The sequence below is a fragment of the Lytechinus variegatus genome, chromosome 12, assembly GCF_018143015.1.
Source record: "Lytechinus variegatus isolate NC3 chromosome 12, Lvar_3.0, whole genome shotgun sequence".
NCBI classification, from domain to species: domain Eukaryota; kingdom Metazoa; phylum Echinodermata; class Echinoidea; order Temnopleuroida; family Toxopneustidae; genus Lytechinus; species Lytechinus variegatus.
Window position 1 is genome coordinate 13,207,801 of NC_054751.1, and position 17,794 is coordinate 13,225,594.

The following is a 17,794-nucleotide window of genomic DNA, read 5'->3' on the forward strand; positions in this document are numbered from 1 at the left end:
AAAAAGTTTTACCCAATATTGGGTAAAATGGGGCATGCATGTTGGTTGGGTAATATATTTTGTAAATTTTACGCAAAGTAGCGTTGAAATAGCCCAATATGGAGTAAAAAAAAATACCCAGCAAGGTTTAACATGCATGTTCCCTTTCTACCCAATATTGGATAAATTTTTACTCAGGGTTTTGGGGTGTATGTAGCCTATGAATTTAATGAAGAAGACTGCATACCTAGAGTGAGAATAATTATGATTCCCTTTCTCCGGACTGCAGAATGATATCGTATTTCATCAAGTAAATTTATCAAGAGCAAGAGACAGGGAATTCAACAAAATGGGACCATTACCGTAGGTAGGAAATATATTAAAAGCCAAACTTCTTCAGCAGCTTCAATACCATACCATTCTAATCACGATGCAGCGCAACGTCGGGCAAGCCTTCAGTGAGAAGATCAGGTGAGCTCAGTGAAGGTCAACATGGTTCTTAAACGGCAAGCAATTCAGAATTTGTAAAATCCATGGACAAAAATACGGAGAAGCTAGACAAACGGAATTTTAATTTGAATGTAACGAGAAAAGATATTGCTGAATTTCACGCTAATCAGAATTGTGGATTTGCAAGCATCTGAAGCTGATTCCGTTGAAGTTGCCAGGCTCACCAGTATTGAGAATAACGAGAATAAAGCCAAATAAAAAAAATGGAATCAGGACTAAAGCAAAAACTACCCACTCCAAAGACGTCTAATTTGCATAAATCTAAAATGGCTGCCATTGTGAGAATTTTACATGCATATTGATAGTACACTGCAAAAACTACGGTGTCAAATCGTTACACGAAACGGGTGTTAAACTACAGGTGTTAAACGTGGTGTTAGAACGGCACTGGCCGACACCAACTGGTGTAAGAGCCACTTCACTTTTGTAATATTAGTTGGTGTTAACTGCGTGCACATAAAATGAATCACTTTTTAACACCGGCTGGTGTCAATCCCATAAAAAAGAGATCACGTGTGTGCAATCCGATGTTCCAATTGGTTGAAAGTTTACAGAAAATTCTCGCGCGAATTTGATCGCGATCGCGTCGGATTCGCCATCTTGATTCTTGGACAACATGATTGTTCGTGTGGTAAAGCGTCACCCACCAGGGGTTAAAAATCAGAAAAAAATTGTTATTTTTGATGGCGACCACGACAAGTTCGTAAATAGTGGTAAGTATAGTTTAGAAGTGTTGCAATTGTGTATTTTTTCAGTCGTTGTTATGCAAGATGTTTGTGATTTTTAGTGATTTGATGCATCGCCTAAATCGTCTCACTGTAAAAAAAAAAAAAGTTAGACTCTGACTATGTCATGTGTTACACACCGCTTTGCTAGCTAAGTTAGCTTGGGGTGTTTCACAAGTTTCAAGTTTCAAGTTTATTTTATTCAAAACCTTCTAGAAACAAAGGTACATGAACTCAGGACAGCAACGAGTGACTCTTCTCCTTTGCAAGCATACCAAAAACAATAAATTTCATCAACACATAGACTCTAGACTAGAGTAGAAATGATTAAATGAAAAGAGGCACTTTGATCCGCTTCTGTAGCTCATTGGATATGCAGAGCTGCCTGAGCCATGCATATTGGTTGGATGAAAGAAACAGCTTTTTGAGCACTTGCCGGTTGACTGGTTCGTTTTACTTTTAGCAGTTTATTGTGTTTAATTTGCACATATTTTGGCCCAATTTTTGACCTAGGGAGTAGGGTCTAGATCTAGGCCTAGACTGTATGGCTCCAAAAGTGTAGGATCTAGAAACTTTATCAACAATAACAACACAGTTAAATGTCAGTCTATGTTAAATAAGAGCTAAGAAAAGTTTGTCTAGGAACGAGCTTGGCTCCATCGCATAGATCTCTCAGTAACAACCATGCTTGCATGCCCGGGGCTGCCCCGGGACGCTCCCGCTAGCGGGAGTGAGCGGGCTAGTAGTACGTTGAGTTAGCAACTTAGCATGACATTAAAACCCACATGATGACTGTTTTAATATCAAAAGATTTCAAAGTCTAGATCTAGTCTAGATCTGCCCTCAAGCCTCAAGGTCGAAAATGTGTAGACTCTAGACTCATTCCATCCCTGCATTCAAACCTGAACCAGGGCCATATCATGGCATCTAGTTGTGACTAGACTGAAAAATCTGTCTGGAGGAGTTTACAACATTTTTGGACTTTCGAGGTTCTCCTCCAAAGACAGACGGAAGCCTACCCTATACGTAGTGGTGGTTCACGCGACGCTTAACAACTGACACTTGCTAAGCTATGGGAGAATCTGGTGAGGTACCTCACCCGGCACGATTATGACAAAAATTAGATAGGAAATGATCAAATCAGAGTCAGGATCTTTAAATAGATATCTAATAAATACGGTGGTCCTACCACATTTCTTCAATTTTGACTGGCCAAAACTGTCAGCTGTTTTCCACTTAAAATATGGCACAAAAGTGGACACAGTTTTTACGGCAAATGCATTTTTCGAATTGCGTTTAAAATGTGATCCCATTGACACTTCAAAATAAATTTGGTGTCATATGAAAAGCAATTTTCCACTTCATCTTTTGATGCTAAGGGGAATTTGTTTTATTAGCCCCTTCACTAAGAAAAATGACATGTCCCCCCTAGATTTTTTTGCTGGGGGGACCGTTCCCCCCCCCCCCCCTCGTCAGCCTCGAATTTCAAAGCTTATTATTATTGTACTGTGTTTCAATGATTTTGATCATTCAAGGTAACTGTGATGGAGATACATGTAAATTATTATAACATGACTTTACATGCAAGCTAACTAATGGGAACAGTTTCAATTTGTTTTTACTGCCTTTTGTCTCTGTCTCCCCCCCCCCCCCACTCGTTTCATGAAATCGCCACTCATGGAAGGTGTTAACGACTATTACTATCAGTTACTTGAGCAATTGCATGAAAATATGTAAAAACATTCTGGGATTCGTTCTAAAATGTTTGCGTTTGTTCAGCTGTGGGCTGTGAAAGATGAAGTCCTGCTAAATCCTGACATTCCTGACCACAGATTTCCATGAAATTTGATGGTTCATGTTCATTGAATGTTGAAGCAAGATTGATAGTTCTCCAGTATTGATTTTGTATCTTCTGTATTTTAATTCAATTCAATTTCTTTCTTGCAGTGCGTACTAAATTTGGATTTTCTTCAGACCAGTCTGTAAGATTTGTTGATAACAGTGATGGGGCAGAAGTAGAAGAAGATGTGATGGCAGAACTTCTTACGGCAACAGGAGGAACAGTTGAACTCATGGTCCTTTTAGAAAATGAAGATTGGGAAGTTGGTAAGTTGCCAAAAAATTATTTTTGTAAAATTACCAAATTATGCCACAACAATCTTAAATTTTATTATTGTGCAGTTCCGGAAAAGTATCAACCCAAGAGCAAATATTTCGAACTGCATAAGAAATTTGAAGGACAATACATACAAAGAGAAAACATTGGCATATGATATGTCTTTATTTTTATGTTTAATACAATACATATAGAGTATAATCATGAGTAAGATGTGAAGAAAATTATAACAGTTTTGTACTCCATATGTTTAATACATGTACGTCCATCACAGATAAATTGTACGTCCAACCGTGTACGTCCGTTACGACAATAAAAACATCTAATACCTAAACACAAAATATAAAAGCAACACTATTTTACTTGGCAATTAACTGTCATTTGACATCTACTTCATACGACCATTACTGAATTTGAAGAAAAATGTGCAAGAATTCACAGAGTTTTTATAATTTATATGAGACGTCAGAAAAAAAATAATATCCCTGCGTATGTCCATCTGGACAGTGTTTTTTCATTATTTCAAGGTCACTGCAGTGTTGCCCAGTGGCGGCACCAGGATTGTTAAAGTGGGGGGGGGCAAATGGAGGGCAAAAGAAAATGGTGGGGGGGGGGCAGGGCCGGGCAGTCAATTTTTTTTTTGCGTCCTCTTACACACATTTTAACATCAATTTTGTGAGCGAGCGAACAAAAAATAGCCGCTTTTTCGGTTTTTAATCGCATTTTCGAATAAATATTTTGAAATATGACGAGCGAGCGAAGCGAGCGAGCCAAAATGGCTACTTTTCTTGTTTTTAATTGCATTTTAGAAAAGAAATTTTAAAATATGATGGGCGAGCGAAGCGAGCGAGCCAAAAATAACCACTTTTTTGTTTTCAATCGAAGTTTTGAAGAGCGGAAAATGGTATTTTAGAGCACTTCACAGCTTGAATATGATGTTTATGACAACATCTACTTATTTACAAATTACAGTATAATTTTTCTTTTCAGTCCTCAAAATTTCTGGGGGGGGGGCAACTGGGGGGGCAAAGCTTCTGAGTGGGGGGGCAAATGCCCCCCCATGCCCCCCCTTGGTGCCGCCACTGGTGTTGCCCCTAATCATGTGTGATTGTTTTCTACTCACTGAAACACACTGCTTGGTTAAAAAAAAATCAAATGATCAACCCAAATTTTTGTTTGTATGGCCTATTATAGTGTGTGAAATGTACGTCCAAATTTACGGAATCACCTTATTCGTAAATTATTGATCGACAGTTTTACCAAAAAAATGCATCCTGGATCATTGTTTATTGTTGGTAAAATTTATGTTATAAACAATTTTGCACCATAATGGATTGTGAGGAAGGGATGTGAAAAAATTGGTTGTAAATTGTGTTATACATTATTGACTTTCCCCTTTCAGAGACTGCAAATGCTAGAAGTGCAGTACCAGCATCTGCATTGCCTTCAGAGGCCCCGCCATCATCATTAGACGATCCATCAGTCTGTGCTTTAAGAAGTCTAGCACCTGGTGCATCGGCAGTATCACCCTCTGCACTACCTTCATCATTGGAGTGTCCTCCAGGGAGTCAAGCATCTGATGCCCCTGCAGTATCAGCCTCATCGTTAACTTCGTCCATGGAAGATTCAGCTACGGTATATATTCTCACTTATTAAATCCAAGTCCAACTCTTCCATACAATGTACATTTAAACAAGGTACAGCCGTATAGGGTTAATAGCTAGTGAAAACTTGGTGCCACTTACATGTATGTGAGAATTAACTTTATGCCACGAAGAGATGATCAGTATTAACTTTCTACCCGTTTGCTGTTGTCAGTGCTTGGAATATGGGTTATGGTAAAAACATGGCTGACCTCTAAATACTGTACTTAATTGGTTTGAAAAAAAGACTAAAGAGATGGCAAAATGTCCAGTTTTTGCTTACAGCTGTATAATTTTCACCTCATGTATTTTCTTTCAGTTAATAGAGAGAATCTTGCAAGCAACGCCAGCCGGTGAAGCAGTTCTTTCAGAATACACAGCGAAAAACAAGTTCAGAGATACTACCCGAAAAATCCTGGTGAATCTGCTTGTGCACCACATGATGGAAATGCATGGTTAAGTTGCATCCTTTAAATTTTGCTGTTTTTGTGTTTTTCTACCTGGGCTTGGCTTTTGCCACGTATGGTTGAGGGGTCCAGATATCGCGCACCAAAATTTTTGTCTGGCTAATAAATGACAAAATATTCCACGATTTCACCTGTCTATCTCCACAAATTTGTTGAAAAAATTCAGAAGAATCAAGTCCCGCAATTTCACTATGATACGTGAACTGCGCGCTGCGTATCGCCATTCCAAAGAGCTTAGATATTATATTACTAGAGGCTCAACTCGCTGCGTCACTTCCGGGAAAATTGAAGCAAATTTTCGAGGGTCAAAAGTGCACGCTGCTCCATCATCGCCCATTAACTTTGTACACACAATGAAAAATTTGTCTGATGCAGCGAAAATGGCAATTTGGGTGCGCGCTGTCTGTACGCGCATTGCGCGTTGTTAAATTTTGTGCGCTTTATATGTTATTGTTCATGTCAATTCACTACAGAATGTGATTGGCCAAAGTAATCAATTTAACCGACGTCACTGTATTGATATGCAAATAAACCCTCGAAAAACGTCTTTAAAAATTCCAAGCTACCCATAGTCCTCAGCGTATTTTGCATGCAAAACTCCATAGGGATTTTTACGCGCATTTGGAGTTGAGGCCCCTTGCGCCATTCATGCGCGAGGTGATTTTTCTTGCTCCATTTTAGCTCGCGGGATGCAAACATTGCGCACCTGATATCTGTGTACAGTTTCAATGTGAATTCAATATCCATAATAATATGTACAAAAACATGTTCTGTCGAAGTCGGCTCTGTACAAAACAAACGGAGCGAAGAAGTGAGGTGAATTCAGGCTTGTTTATTCTATGTGCGCATTGGCAACTTTTGCGCTTAGTTCCACGCGTACTGTTGTTTGCTATACGCAGTTAGGCACCCGCGCGATAATTCAGTCCCTGTGCGATATCTAGGGTCATACCAAAATTCACGTATAGTCTAGTGACAAAATAAAAAAAAGACGTCTAGATAGTGAAATATGCAGCAAAAATTTGTAGAGCATAGCCATCCAGCGTCAGTCAGCCAGCGTGCGCCAGGCTGATAATGAATGAATTACGTGCTGCCGTTTCATTGGCTGGTGCACAGTTGCCTGCGTTCTCATGAGGCAAGTCATCTAGTCCCGGACTATGCGTTCACACCTCAAAGCTTAGCACCGAAATTGCGGGGTTAGCACACCAATTGGTGTGCTAACCCTGCTTTTGACCAGGACCAGGTAGTCCCGGACTAAATGCTGTGCTAACCCACCTCCGTAAAAAGAGGTGTGAATCCGAGAGATAGTCCTGGACTAAAATGTGGTGCTAACCCACCTTTTTAAAAAGAGGTGTGAATCCGAGGTGGGCTAGGATTTAGTCCCGGACTAATGGTGGTACTAAAAATGCCTTAGTACCACCAATTTTGAGGTGTGAAAAGCCTAATAATGTCATGATTTCTCTTCAAAGAAGAGCAGATGCACTTTTGCCTGCTCATATACATGTAGAAGTTATAACTTGTACAAATGTAAAGGTGGAAAAATGCTAACAAAAATGGGGATTGCGTTACCATTTGTAAACTCATGACAATACGAAAGGTAACAAAATCATGTTGTTTATTGGCATTATATCGCCTTTACGTTGCAATAAGTTACAAGTGGGAGAAACTGCATCCGTTCAGACTTTTCTGACATGGTTCCAACATGGAGGACTCAGTAGTAATGGTAATTTGTCTTGAATTAAAACAATCTAATTCAATATCCATGAAAAAAGTTGAAAACATAATCAAATATGTCAGAACTTAAACAAAAAACTTAGAAAGAATCGAAGCATATTTATATGCCTAAATTAACTACAATGCAAAATGTGCTTATTTACAAGTTTTACTCTAACAATAATTTCCAATGCCGGTAGAATTTTGGTTTATTTCATTCTACAAACGCAATTTTCAAGTGGGTAGGCAGTATCAGTAGTTATGTTTTGCCTATAATGCCATAATTTTTCTTTTAATTGGTAAACAGGAAAACACCCAGCTCTGAAGTAAAAACAAAGTATGCCCGTGGAGTCGTAAACTTGTTCCCGTCTCTTAAAGATCCACACACCATAGGAGGCCATGTAAGTACTTTATTCAAATTCAAGCAAATTTATATTTAAAACTAATTCACAGAAATGTCGGCCTTCAGGGAAAATAATGTCCTGATTACAATAATTCCCTCTCGGCTCCCTATAGTACTAAGGAAAATAAAAGTTTACATTTTCTGATATAAGGGAATTTTGTGGCTATTTTACGAATTCTAACTGGAAAAAGAGACTTGTCTTGAGGGAAACTTGACCCCAAGACTGTCGCATTAAGAGGTATGTATTCCTTGGGCACTCGATCATTATCATTATCATCATCATTATTATTATTATTATACCCCTGCCAAACAAAGTTTGAAGGGGGTATATGGGTCATTTCATGCTAAGTGTACACTTTTAGTCTCACTGGGGGTCAAAAATGAAAGTTGTAGCTGGAGAAACTTCACAGATTCTGAAACCTTAGGGTATATACCATTAATATCTAAAATTACAGAGCATCAAGTCCACCCCCATATTTTTTTTTTTCAAAAGTCAATATTACTTTTTGGCTAATTTCAAAATTAATGTATCTATTTAATACATTAGACAAAAGAGATTCACTCATGCACATAAATGTAGGCTTGTCTTGGCTGCTTATTATTTCATATTCATGAGAGCTAGTATACATTTACACAAATATCACAAACAGCTGAGTGGTTGTAAACTACATGTACTAGTTTTGCTGCAAGACAACAAGAAATTGTGTCGGTGTAAATTAATGGAATTCATGCTTAATATTGAATGAGGCAAATTCTTAAAACATTTGACTAGTGGGAGATAATTTTATTAGCCCTAATAACCAAATTTGACATTCGCTGTGTTTTGATAACTAAAGTTCAAGCTTTGATAAGAAATTAGCCATTTCCGTTTCAACTGCTAGCTAGTCAGGGCTTGGCAACGGATGCCGATGTTGCTATTTTTAGCATGGCCAGCACAACGTAGAAACGGTAGAATAGTGCATGTGGGGTATGGGTATTTTTTGGAAATGCCGTAATGCAGGGAAGTTTGCATTACGTGAGCTACCTGAGAAACTGGAATGGGCAGAACTTTTCCCCATTCAAAATGACCGCGCAAAATTACGTCATCTGAGTCAGCCAATCAGATGCCGAGTTGGGGCTGGGCATTCAGTAGACGAGAGAAGAGAATTTTTAGGTTTTGTGCACTTCATTCTGTGCCTAGTTTGAAAAGGGAACGGACTGTTTCTTTCTTGGCTGTACACTGTTGTACACCAGCTCTTGTTGTCTCTTGTTACATCAAAAGTAAAAGAATCTAATAAGGTTGTAAATTAATAGGATGAAGAGAATATAGCTACCAAAATGCCTTATTTATGTTACGTGTTTATATTATTTTTTAGGAGCGAAAATTAGATGTCAAAAACTTTTTTAATTTGATATTCTGTTAGTTTATTTTTGGGATCTGGCATAGCTACAATACACAGTAGCTGAGAAATAGTCCAATTCCAAACTAATTTTTCTGAGTTTGGAATAAGGAGTTGAAAAATACATTATTGCATTGTTTGAGATGAGCTATTTATGGAAATTTTTAGATTTGTATTTTTGTGTCTTGAAACATTGTGATTCTTCTTGATAATTTTGGTAAATCATATGATTTGTGGATATATGTCCTTAATTCTTAACATGTGTTATATGGTGCTGCTGCCCATGCCATACGTTATAGTCTTAGGGTGACTTTTGCATAAGCTGAGCGATTAGCCTACAAAAGAAAAGGGGAGCAATAAAACAAAATTGATTTTCCTACTTTTTTGTCATGAATTTGCTACTCTTATGAGTGGCGTGATTTCAAGGACACATTAAAATGGTTATGATCTGTATTGTAATTATTTGTAGGAAGCTTTCTATGATGAGAAAAGGAACATGGGCTTCCTGGTCTATCGAATCAAGAATTTGAACAGAGGAACGTCGCGTACATCAAAACGCAGTGCCAATGAAGGAGCAACAGGTGGTCCATTATGCAAGAGGGCAACACAGGTACCAGATGAAGACTTGCATGATAAAACAACAGATGTCAACTGGTTGAAGCACACTCCAGCAGCTGATGATCCAGCTGTCATGAAGCAGATAAAGGAGAAGTGGAAAACAACAGCTGCTTTAAGACGGCAAATGGTTGACGAATCAAAAACAGCTGGAAAGATCATCATGGAATTTCCAAAATTCTTGAAGGTACCTGGGTTGGTAAGTATTACTTTTTATCTCATCACATGTAAAAATGGAAAACAATTGGATGATAAAAAAAATGCACAGAATTGAATTTATTGTCCATCCCCCGCTTTCGTGACAGCGAGGGGACATTAACAGAGATGCCAAACCTCCCGATGAAATCGGGAGGCTTCCGAAAATTCACCCCAACTCTCGCCCTTACGATCAGTTTTCTTATCCTCCCAAAATAGATTGCTTTCATATCTCGTATTTCTATGACTTGTAGCAAGATCTTTCACAGCTTACCAGAAAGCGGGGACCACAATACTCTGAATTTGCTTGTTACTGTACATCTTGATCTAGATATGTTCTCTAAACAATATCCTACTGGAGTAAAACGAAAGGGTGTGCTGCTAACTGCTGAATAACAGTTCTAGTCTCTTTGGATGGCTTAGGTGCGTGTTGTAGTGCCAGTAATGCTGTCTGGAATTTGGTAGAACATTTTATGGTAACTTTATTTCTAAATAATGATTATAGAATCATAATGTTGTGGTAGGCTGTACCAGTTTAGTGAATCGAGTGGGGAGAATGATGTAAGGAATGTGTCACATCTGTCATTGATTCTGGCGTAGGTTCTGCTGTAGTTGAGGCATGAGGAGGTGGGTGTTTGAACCAGGTACACAAAATAAAATAATAATAATAAAAACCTCTGTTAATTTGCCCTCCTCACAATCAAGTAAATGTTGTAAAAGTGATTTTGCCAGGATTTATCAAGGTTTGAAAAATTTAACTTTAAATAAATCCAAATTCCTGAAATGTTTTATTCATAGTGCATGATATGTGTTATTTTGCCACTGCAGGTGGAGATAGATTTTGGTCTCCTGCTGCCCAACAACACTAACAAGTTTCTGGAACAGTGGCCAAGCATGGTGAAGCCTATTGTTGAGTTAGCAAGAGAGGCACCAGCTGAAACTACAGCATCATTGTTGAAGTTAATGGATGGGAAGCTGAAAGAGATTGATTCAGAAGATTCAGACGAGGATCAGGTCGTGGAATCAGAGGACGAGTTGGACGTAAAATCCAAATCCCCACTTGCTGATAGTCAAGGTACATGCATGTTAATGTACACTTTTCATTTAACCCAAATAGAGCCTGTTATTTAGACCCATCACAACTGGGAGGGGGGGGGGAATTCTGCCACCCAGATAGAATGCAGGATTGTAACAAAAATGGGCATGCACCTCGCTTGCCTCTTACTCTTGTCAAAATGTTAATTTCTCTGAAAAAATTAATATATTTTATATATATATGAAAATGTATGTATTAATTATGCAAAGTTATGTGTAAAATAAGGGGATGGGGGCTTAGAATCACTAATTAAAGCTCCCATTAGGCTGATTTTTTTTTCAAATATTCCTTTTAATATTCTTGACAAATGTAAATTGAATAATTTGGTATCTAAATTAATTTCTTATATATTTTATTTTTTATGAATTTCCTATGAATTTTTATGCCTCCGCCCACCGTAGGTGGTTGCCGGAGGCATTATGTTTTCGGGTCGTCCGTCCGTCCGTCCGTCCGTCCCGTTTTCGTTCTCGCGATAATTTAAGAACCGTATGACGGATCAACTTTAAACTTGGCTCGTGTATGCATATGGGAGGGACAATGATCTGATTAGATTTTGGAGTCTCAAGGTCAAAGGTCAAGGTCATAGAGCTAATAATACACATAAAAATGGCTCGTTCTCGCGATAACTTAAGAACCATTTGACAGATTGGCTTCAAACTTGGCTCATGTATGCACATGGAAGGGACAATGATCTGATTAGATTTTGGGGTCACAAGGTCAAAGGTCAAAGGTCATAGAGGTCATTATGTACATAGAAATGGTTCGTTTTCAGCATAACTCAACAACCATTTGACCGATCAACCTCAAACTTGGCACAGGTATGCATATGGGAGGGACAATTATCTGATTAGATTTTGGAGTCTCAAGGTCAAAGGTCAAGGTCATAGAGGTAATAATACACTTAAAAATGGCTCGTTCTCGCGATAACTTAAGAACCATTTGACAGATTGGCTTCAAACTTGGCTCATGTATGCACATGGAAGGGACAATGATCTGATTAGATTTTGGGGTCACAAGGTCAAAGGTCCAAGGTCATAGAGGTCATTATGTACATAGAAATGGTTCGTTTTCACCATAACTCAACAACCATTTGACCGATCAACCTCAAACATGGCACAGGTATGCATATGGAAGGGACAATGATCTGATTAGATTTTGGGGTCTCAAGGTCAAAGGTCATAGAGGTCATTATGTGCATAGAAATGGTTCGTTCTTGTGATAACTCAGTAACCATTTGATGGTTGAACAAACTTGGCTCATGTATGCATATGGAAAGGGCAATACTCTCATTAGATTTGGGGGTCACAAGGTCAAAGGTCAAGGTCAAAGATGTCATTGTATAAATGAAAATAAAGCAACATGAAGTGCCATTTATTTCTGATCTGGTAATGGCGGAGGCATAAAGTTCGACCACGCGTGGTCGAAGATTCATCTAGTTTTTTTTTTGGGGGGGGGGGGGGGGGGGGGGAATGTTTGAACTTTTGCTGTTTTTAATGCCTCTGCCCCAAAGGGTGCTAGAGGCATTATGTTTTCGGGGTTGTCCTCCGTACGCCCTACCTCGTTCCGGCAATATCTAAAGAACGCCCTAATGGATTTTCATCAAACTTGCCTCGGGGATACTCCATGACATGTAGATGAACTGATTAGATTTTAGACCAGATCAGCTTGGGGTCAAAGGTCAATGGTCAATAAACTACCAAAAAATGACATTTTTACCCATAACTCTAGCTAGGAGGGCCCAACATAAAATTTGGTAGGAAAGTTCAAAGTTATATGGCAACAAATTTGGCAAGGTAGAAGATGTCAGAGGTCAAAGCTCAGGGTCAGAGGTCAATGAACTTAGTCAAAATCCACACTTTCTAGTCCGTACACCCTACCTCATTACAGCGATTATAGTTATAATCTAAAGAATGCCCTAATGGATTTTCATCAAACCTGCCTCAGAGATACTCCATGACATATAGATGAACTGATTAGATTTTGGACCAGATTTGCCCAGGGTCAAAGGTCAATGAACTTTAAAAAAAAATGCAATTTTACCCATAACTCTACTTACTCTAGGAAGGAAGATCCAATTGTAATGAATTTTGACTGTGTGGCAGTCAAATTTCTCTAGTTTTATGATTTTTTGGTTTTTATTTTCATTTTGCTTAAATAAATCAATTTTAGCCATTTAAAGTAGAAATCTGAGATTTTCTTTGAATTAATTGAAAAACACAATTTTGATTAGATTTGTACCCAAAATGACATATTGGACTCTGGAACAATTTTGGCAATTGACAAATTCTTTTCAAGGGTTGGGCTGCAAAGTGATGCACATACAGTAGGCATGACAAATTTGGTCTCAAAAGTGGCGCGATACTTGAAAAAAAAAGGTCATGAAACATCGTGTTGTGATTATATCGCATAAAAGGAGTTGGCGGATTCAAAGTAATGTGGGTTTGACTTATGGTTAAAGTTATCACATTAATGAGAATCCAAATTATACCATTTAATGTAGGCTCGATCGTAGGTCTGGATATAGGATTAAGTCCACAATTTGCAATGGGAACACTCCTTTATAATTGTGAGTTTTATTTGTTGTTACTCCATGCACTCTTTGATTTCTCATACAGGTTGGGATGCCAGTACGCTAGAGATTCTCATACTGCTTTGTTTACTTCCACCAGTCAATCAGGGGAGGAAGGGCTTGTCAAAGGTTTCAGTGCTCTCAGCAATCGACCACCTACTACAATTCCAAAAGGTATGTAGTTGCTATTGAATTATTTTGACATGTTCCTTTAATTTATTACAGAGACTAAAATGCAGAGTGAATAAGCGGGCATGCCGGGCAGTGAATTCCTTGATTGTGACTGCAATGGATAATTTCTGAAATTGAAAATCTAATATTACCTTTTGGTTGGTCAGATTCATTGATGCATGCCCTTAATGGAGAAGTTCAATGTGCAGATACAGTATGCATGTTTAGTGAGGTCATTGTTAAAAAGAAGTCATCATGATGTGATTCAAATTAATTTGTTCAGATTGAGCATGAAGGTAGTCTTCTCTGTGTAGCAATTCAAATAATGCTGGTCCATTTGCTTGGAATATGCGGGGGAGGGGGTTTTGATTAACCTGTGTAACAGTAACACTAATAGAAATTCCACTATCTTGTTTCATGGTATGGTTGTGTTGGTATAGAACTTTCAGATTTTTCTTGGCTACTGATGATTCTTAATTACAACTCCAAAAGGGGTGCATTAGACATGTTTCATAAAGGCAGTAAGCACCTGCGATATTAAAGAGATGCCATAAACAGCCTTTTTGCTTTTGTTAAATTGTTAATTTGTACATGTATTTAGAATTTCACCCTAAATATTTCACCAGCATTTTTATCCTCAATGCAAAGGTTCACTTTTAGTGCCAATACCCAGCAGTCCATGGTTTGATACAGTATGATAAGACCCTTGTCTAATTTGTACATTTAATTCTTCTTTCAGAGTGGTGCCAGTCTTGAACATTTTCTGGAGAGTAGGAAGAATAAGCAGATGCAGCCATACTTGCTTGCAAGAGGAATGTCCCAGGAGAGGATAGATCAATTCTTTGTTATTGTGGATCACCTCGCAATTCCCTGCTCCGACATTAGCCCCATCAGTGCTTTTGACACGCTCTTCAAGACGCATTACGTATTCGGGTTACATTATGCAAGGCCACTGCATAATTTCTGGACCTTCATTCAAACCACTATCTACAATATCGACCCCAAGACCACCAATGAATCACCAAGGGTACGGGAGCTGAGGTCCAAATTATCAAACTTTGGCAAGTAGAAGAACAGAAGTGGAAGAAGGATCAACACTTAACCAAAGAAAATGTTGCGCTGCATTAATTGTAAAACTCGTAGTCAGTTTCCCAGCATACATCATCTTTTTCGCCATTTGCGGTATATACATGGAATAGCAGATCATAATGGAAAAACAATAATTTGTGGTCAAGGGGCTTGCGCAAGAACTTTTAACACATTCAGTGGGTTTAGAAAGCACTTGAAAAAATTTCATCAAGAAAATGAAAATGGCAATGATCAAGGAGTGGACTTGGCGAATGAGGAAGACGAGTCTTTTGATGTTAATGATACTAGTATTGAAGAAGGTTTTGTTGATAACATTGATCAAGATGACAATGACAACAATGATGAAGTGTTTGATATTTTAAGTCAAGAGGACATAGAACAACATGCTTTCACATTTATAGCAAATCTCTCTAGTAGACCTACTATATCTGGAGCATGTATGAATGAAATTGTAAATTCTGCAAGTGATTTAATTGAAGGTGTAGTTAAAAGTGCATCTGCAGCAGTTAAATCAGCATTTTCACATCATGGACAGCCAGAATCACTTGTTTTAGCAGAGATACAGGAGCATTTGACAACCCTTAAACATCCATTTGAAAACTTAAATACTGAGTATAAACGTGAAAAAACATTCAGTAGGATGGGAATGGTTAAACCTTGTGAAATAGACTTGGGTGTTCCCCGACTTGAGAACCAACATAATCAGGCAGTACCAATAGAGGACAAATTTGTGTACATTGATATTAATAAGACTCTTGAAAAGCTTGTTCAGCATCCAGAGATTTTGTCCTATGTCAAACGCGATCACATCAGCAATGACGGCGTATTAAGGGATTTCTGTGATGGACAACTTTACAGGGAAACTGATCTTTTCAAGGAGGATCCTAATGCTTTGCAGCTACATTTTTTTTATGACGATTTCCAAACGGTGAATCCGTTAGGCTCCAAGACAGTTCACAAGTTAGGGGCATTTTATTTTGTATTAAAGAACCTTCCGCCAAAATTTAACTCGTCTCTTCGCAACATCAATCTTGTTGCATTGTGTTATGCACAAGATACAAAAACATATGGCTATGATGAAATACTGCAACACTTTGTTGCAGATATTAATAAACTGGCAACAGAGGGGATCTCTCTTCCAGATGGTGAAAGAAAGAAAGGAACATTAACCCAATTCAGCGCTGACAATTTGGGTGCAAACTCTCTGTTTGGTTTTGTTGAAAGTTTTTCAGCTGCCTTCTACTGCCGTCTTTGCTTAATAAGCAAAGATGATGCGCAAAACATTTTTCAGGACCCAGATACCTTACTGAGAACAAAAGATGACTACAATCTTCATGTACAACAGGCTGAAGCTGCAGGCCAGCATGTTTATGGAATAAAGAACAGTAGTGTGTTGAATGACTGCAAGTTCTTTCATATATTGTCAAACTTTTCTCTTGACATTATGCACGATATCTTGGAGGGTGTAGCACAATATGAAATGAAATTGGTGTTACAATATTTCATTTTCGAGTGTCGGCCTCCAGTACTGTCACTTGGAGAATTGAATAAGCACTTGGAAAGTCATGACTATGGTGTTACAGAAACGAAAAATAAACCATCTCCTGTAAAGCTAGACTCTCAAGGAAATGCACTTGGACAAAAAGCAATGCAAGCTTGGACTCTAATTAGGCATTTGCCATTTATCATTGGATCCAAAGTAGGAGCAAATGATGCAAAGTGGGAATTGTTGCTGAAGTTGTTGGATTGCATGGACATCATATTTTCGCCACAGCTGACTCCTGGCCTTATTGCAGAACTGTCAATATTGATTGCAGAGCATCATGCTTATTTCAAGGAAGTATTTCCTGAGCGCAGGTTGCTACCCAAACATCACTTCATGGTACATTATCCAAGATGCTTACGAATGATAGGCCCTCTTGTACATGTGTGGGGCATGAGGTACGAGGCCAAACATGAGTATTTTGGAAGAGTTGCAGACTGTGTTCGCAATTATAAGAATATATGCATTTCATTGGCAAAGCGGCATCAGTCAATGCATGCATACAATCTAATTGCAAAAGCACCTTTGGAAGCTAGGGAGATTGGACCTGGAAGAGAAGTGGAGGTGATAACTCTCACTGAAGACTGTATCCATCTTGTAATGGAGAAACTTCAAGTGAATGATTTCTCCACAAGATTATATGAAGCAAAGTGGATAAAACTTTGTGGTACGCTGTATCAACCATCATTATATGTGTGTCATGACATTGATGAACTTCCAGTATTTGGAAATATCATACACATTCTGGTATATGAAAGCCAGGTGTATTTTGTGCTGCATGTGTGCGAGACAAGTTATTACAATAAGCACTACCATGCATATGTTACAACAAGTAAAAGTCCAGACAGCTATGTTGTCGTAACTAAATCTGAACTGGTTGATTACCAGCCTCTGGATATAATCACTGATGTATCTGAGCACTCTCAAAACAGGTACATATCCCCAAGACATGTACTGTTCAAGTAAGGTGTACCCAAGAAGTTGCAGAATTGTTGTTTTGAAGAATGTTAACAGCAAAGTATTGTTACTGCTATCAAGTCTGACTTGATCACAGGAACAATATCATATTTGGCACTGTGGTCATATTTCTAAAATAATGACCCTCAGTTGACCAGACTGGAGAGTGTGCATTAGCTAAATTAGAAATTAGTAATTAATGTGCAGATTTGTTTTATGAGTGTTTCACCTCTAAATTGGTCTCGTACATCTGAATCAATTGGTGTCCTACAGCTGAATTAATTTTTCTCTTACAGCTGAATTAATTTGGTACAAAGAAAGCAATCTAGACGGGCAAAGCAAGGAAAGCAAACTAGACGTGTTAATTATTGATGGAACGAGAATGTGAAAAATATATACAAGGGGTAGTGAAAAAAGTTCAAGACCTGACTAAGGAGGAATTCTGCTATAACAGTGAAACAACATGTATAGGCATACATTGAATTGGATAATCTTTTCTGATACTTAGTTCATTTTTTTCCTTTTCAAATGTATTTGCATTTTAAAACAAAGATCCAGAAACTACTGGGGTAGTTGGAGGGTGACAAAGTCTTGCAGTTGACTTTCCTGAACATTCAACTGCAAGAC

The 17,794-nt window shown here is 38.3% G+C and overlaps 2 protein-coding genes across 2 annotated transcripts; both read left to right on the forward strand.

The window, feature by feature from the left end:
- The first annotated feature begins 898 nt into the window (after positions 1 to 898).
- Positions 899 to 14,647, forward strand: LOC121425305. Its single transcript, XM_041621330.1, has 9 exons — positions 899 to 1,202; positions 3,162 to 3,320; positions 4,733 to 4,965; positions 5,293 to 5,429; positions 7,458 to 7,551; positions 9,402 to 9,746; positions 10,571 to 10,817; positions 13,454 to 13,581; positions 14,318 to 14,647. The coding sequence occupies exons 1-9, from the start codon at positions 1,106 to 1,108 to the stop codon at positions 14,645 to 14,647; spliced, it is 1,770 nt and encodes a 589-aa protein (XP_041477264.1). The 5' UTR covers positions 899 to 1,105.
- On the forward strand, positions 10,761 to 17,583 carry LOC121424995. The gene is made up of 3 exons (XM_041620910.1): positions 10,761 to 10,817; positions 13,454 to 13,581; positions 14,318 to 17,583. Exon 3 carries the CDS (start codon positions 14,690 to 14,692, stop codon positions 17,174 to 17,176), a length of 2,487 nt encoding a protein of 828 aa, XP_041476844.1. The 5' UTR covers positions 10,761 to 10,817; positions 13,454 to 13,581; positions 14,318 to 14,689; the 3' UTR covers positions 17,177 to 17,583.
- The last annotated feature ends 211 nt before the right edge of the window (positions 17,584 to 17,794 follow it).

Bases quoted from the DNA above. Each gene is read 5' to 3' on its own strand.
- LOC121425305 (XM_041621330.1), top strand. From the start codon at position 1,106: ATGATTGTTCGTGTGGTAAAGCGTCACCCACCAGGGGTTAAAAATCAG. The intron at 4,966-5,292 runs GTATATATTCTC...ATTTTCTTTCAG, and splicing joins CCATGGAAGATTCAGCTACG to TTAATAGAGAGAATCTTGCA. The intron at 10,818-13,453 runs GTACATGCATGT...TTTCTCATACAG, and splicing joins CCCACTTGCTGATAGTCAAG to GTTGGGATGCCAGTACGCTA.
- LOC121424995 (XM_041620910.1), top strand. From the start codon at position 14,690: ATGTTGCGCTGCATTAATTGTAAAACTCGTAGTCAGTTTCCCAGCATA.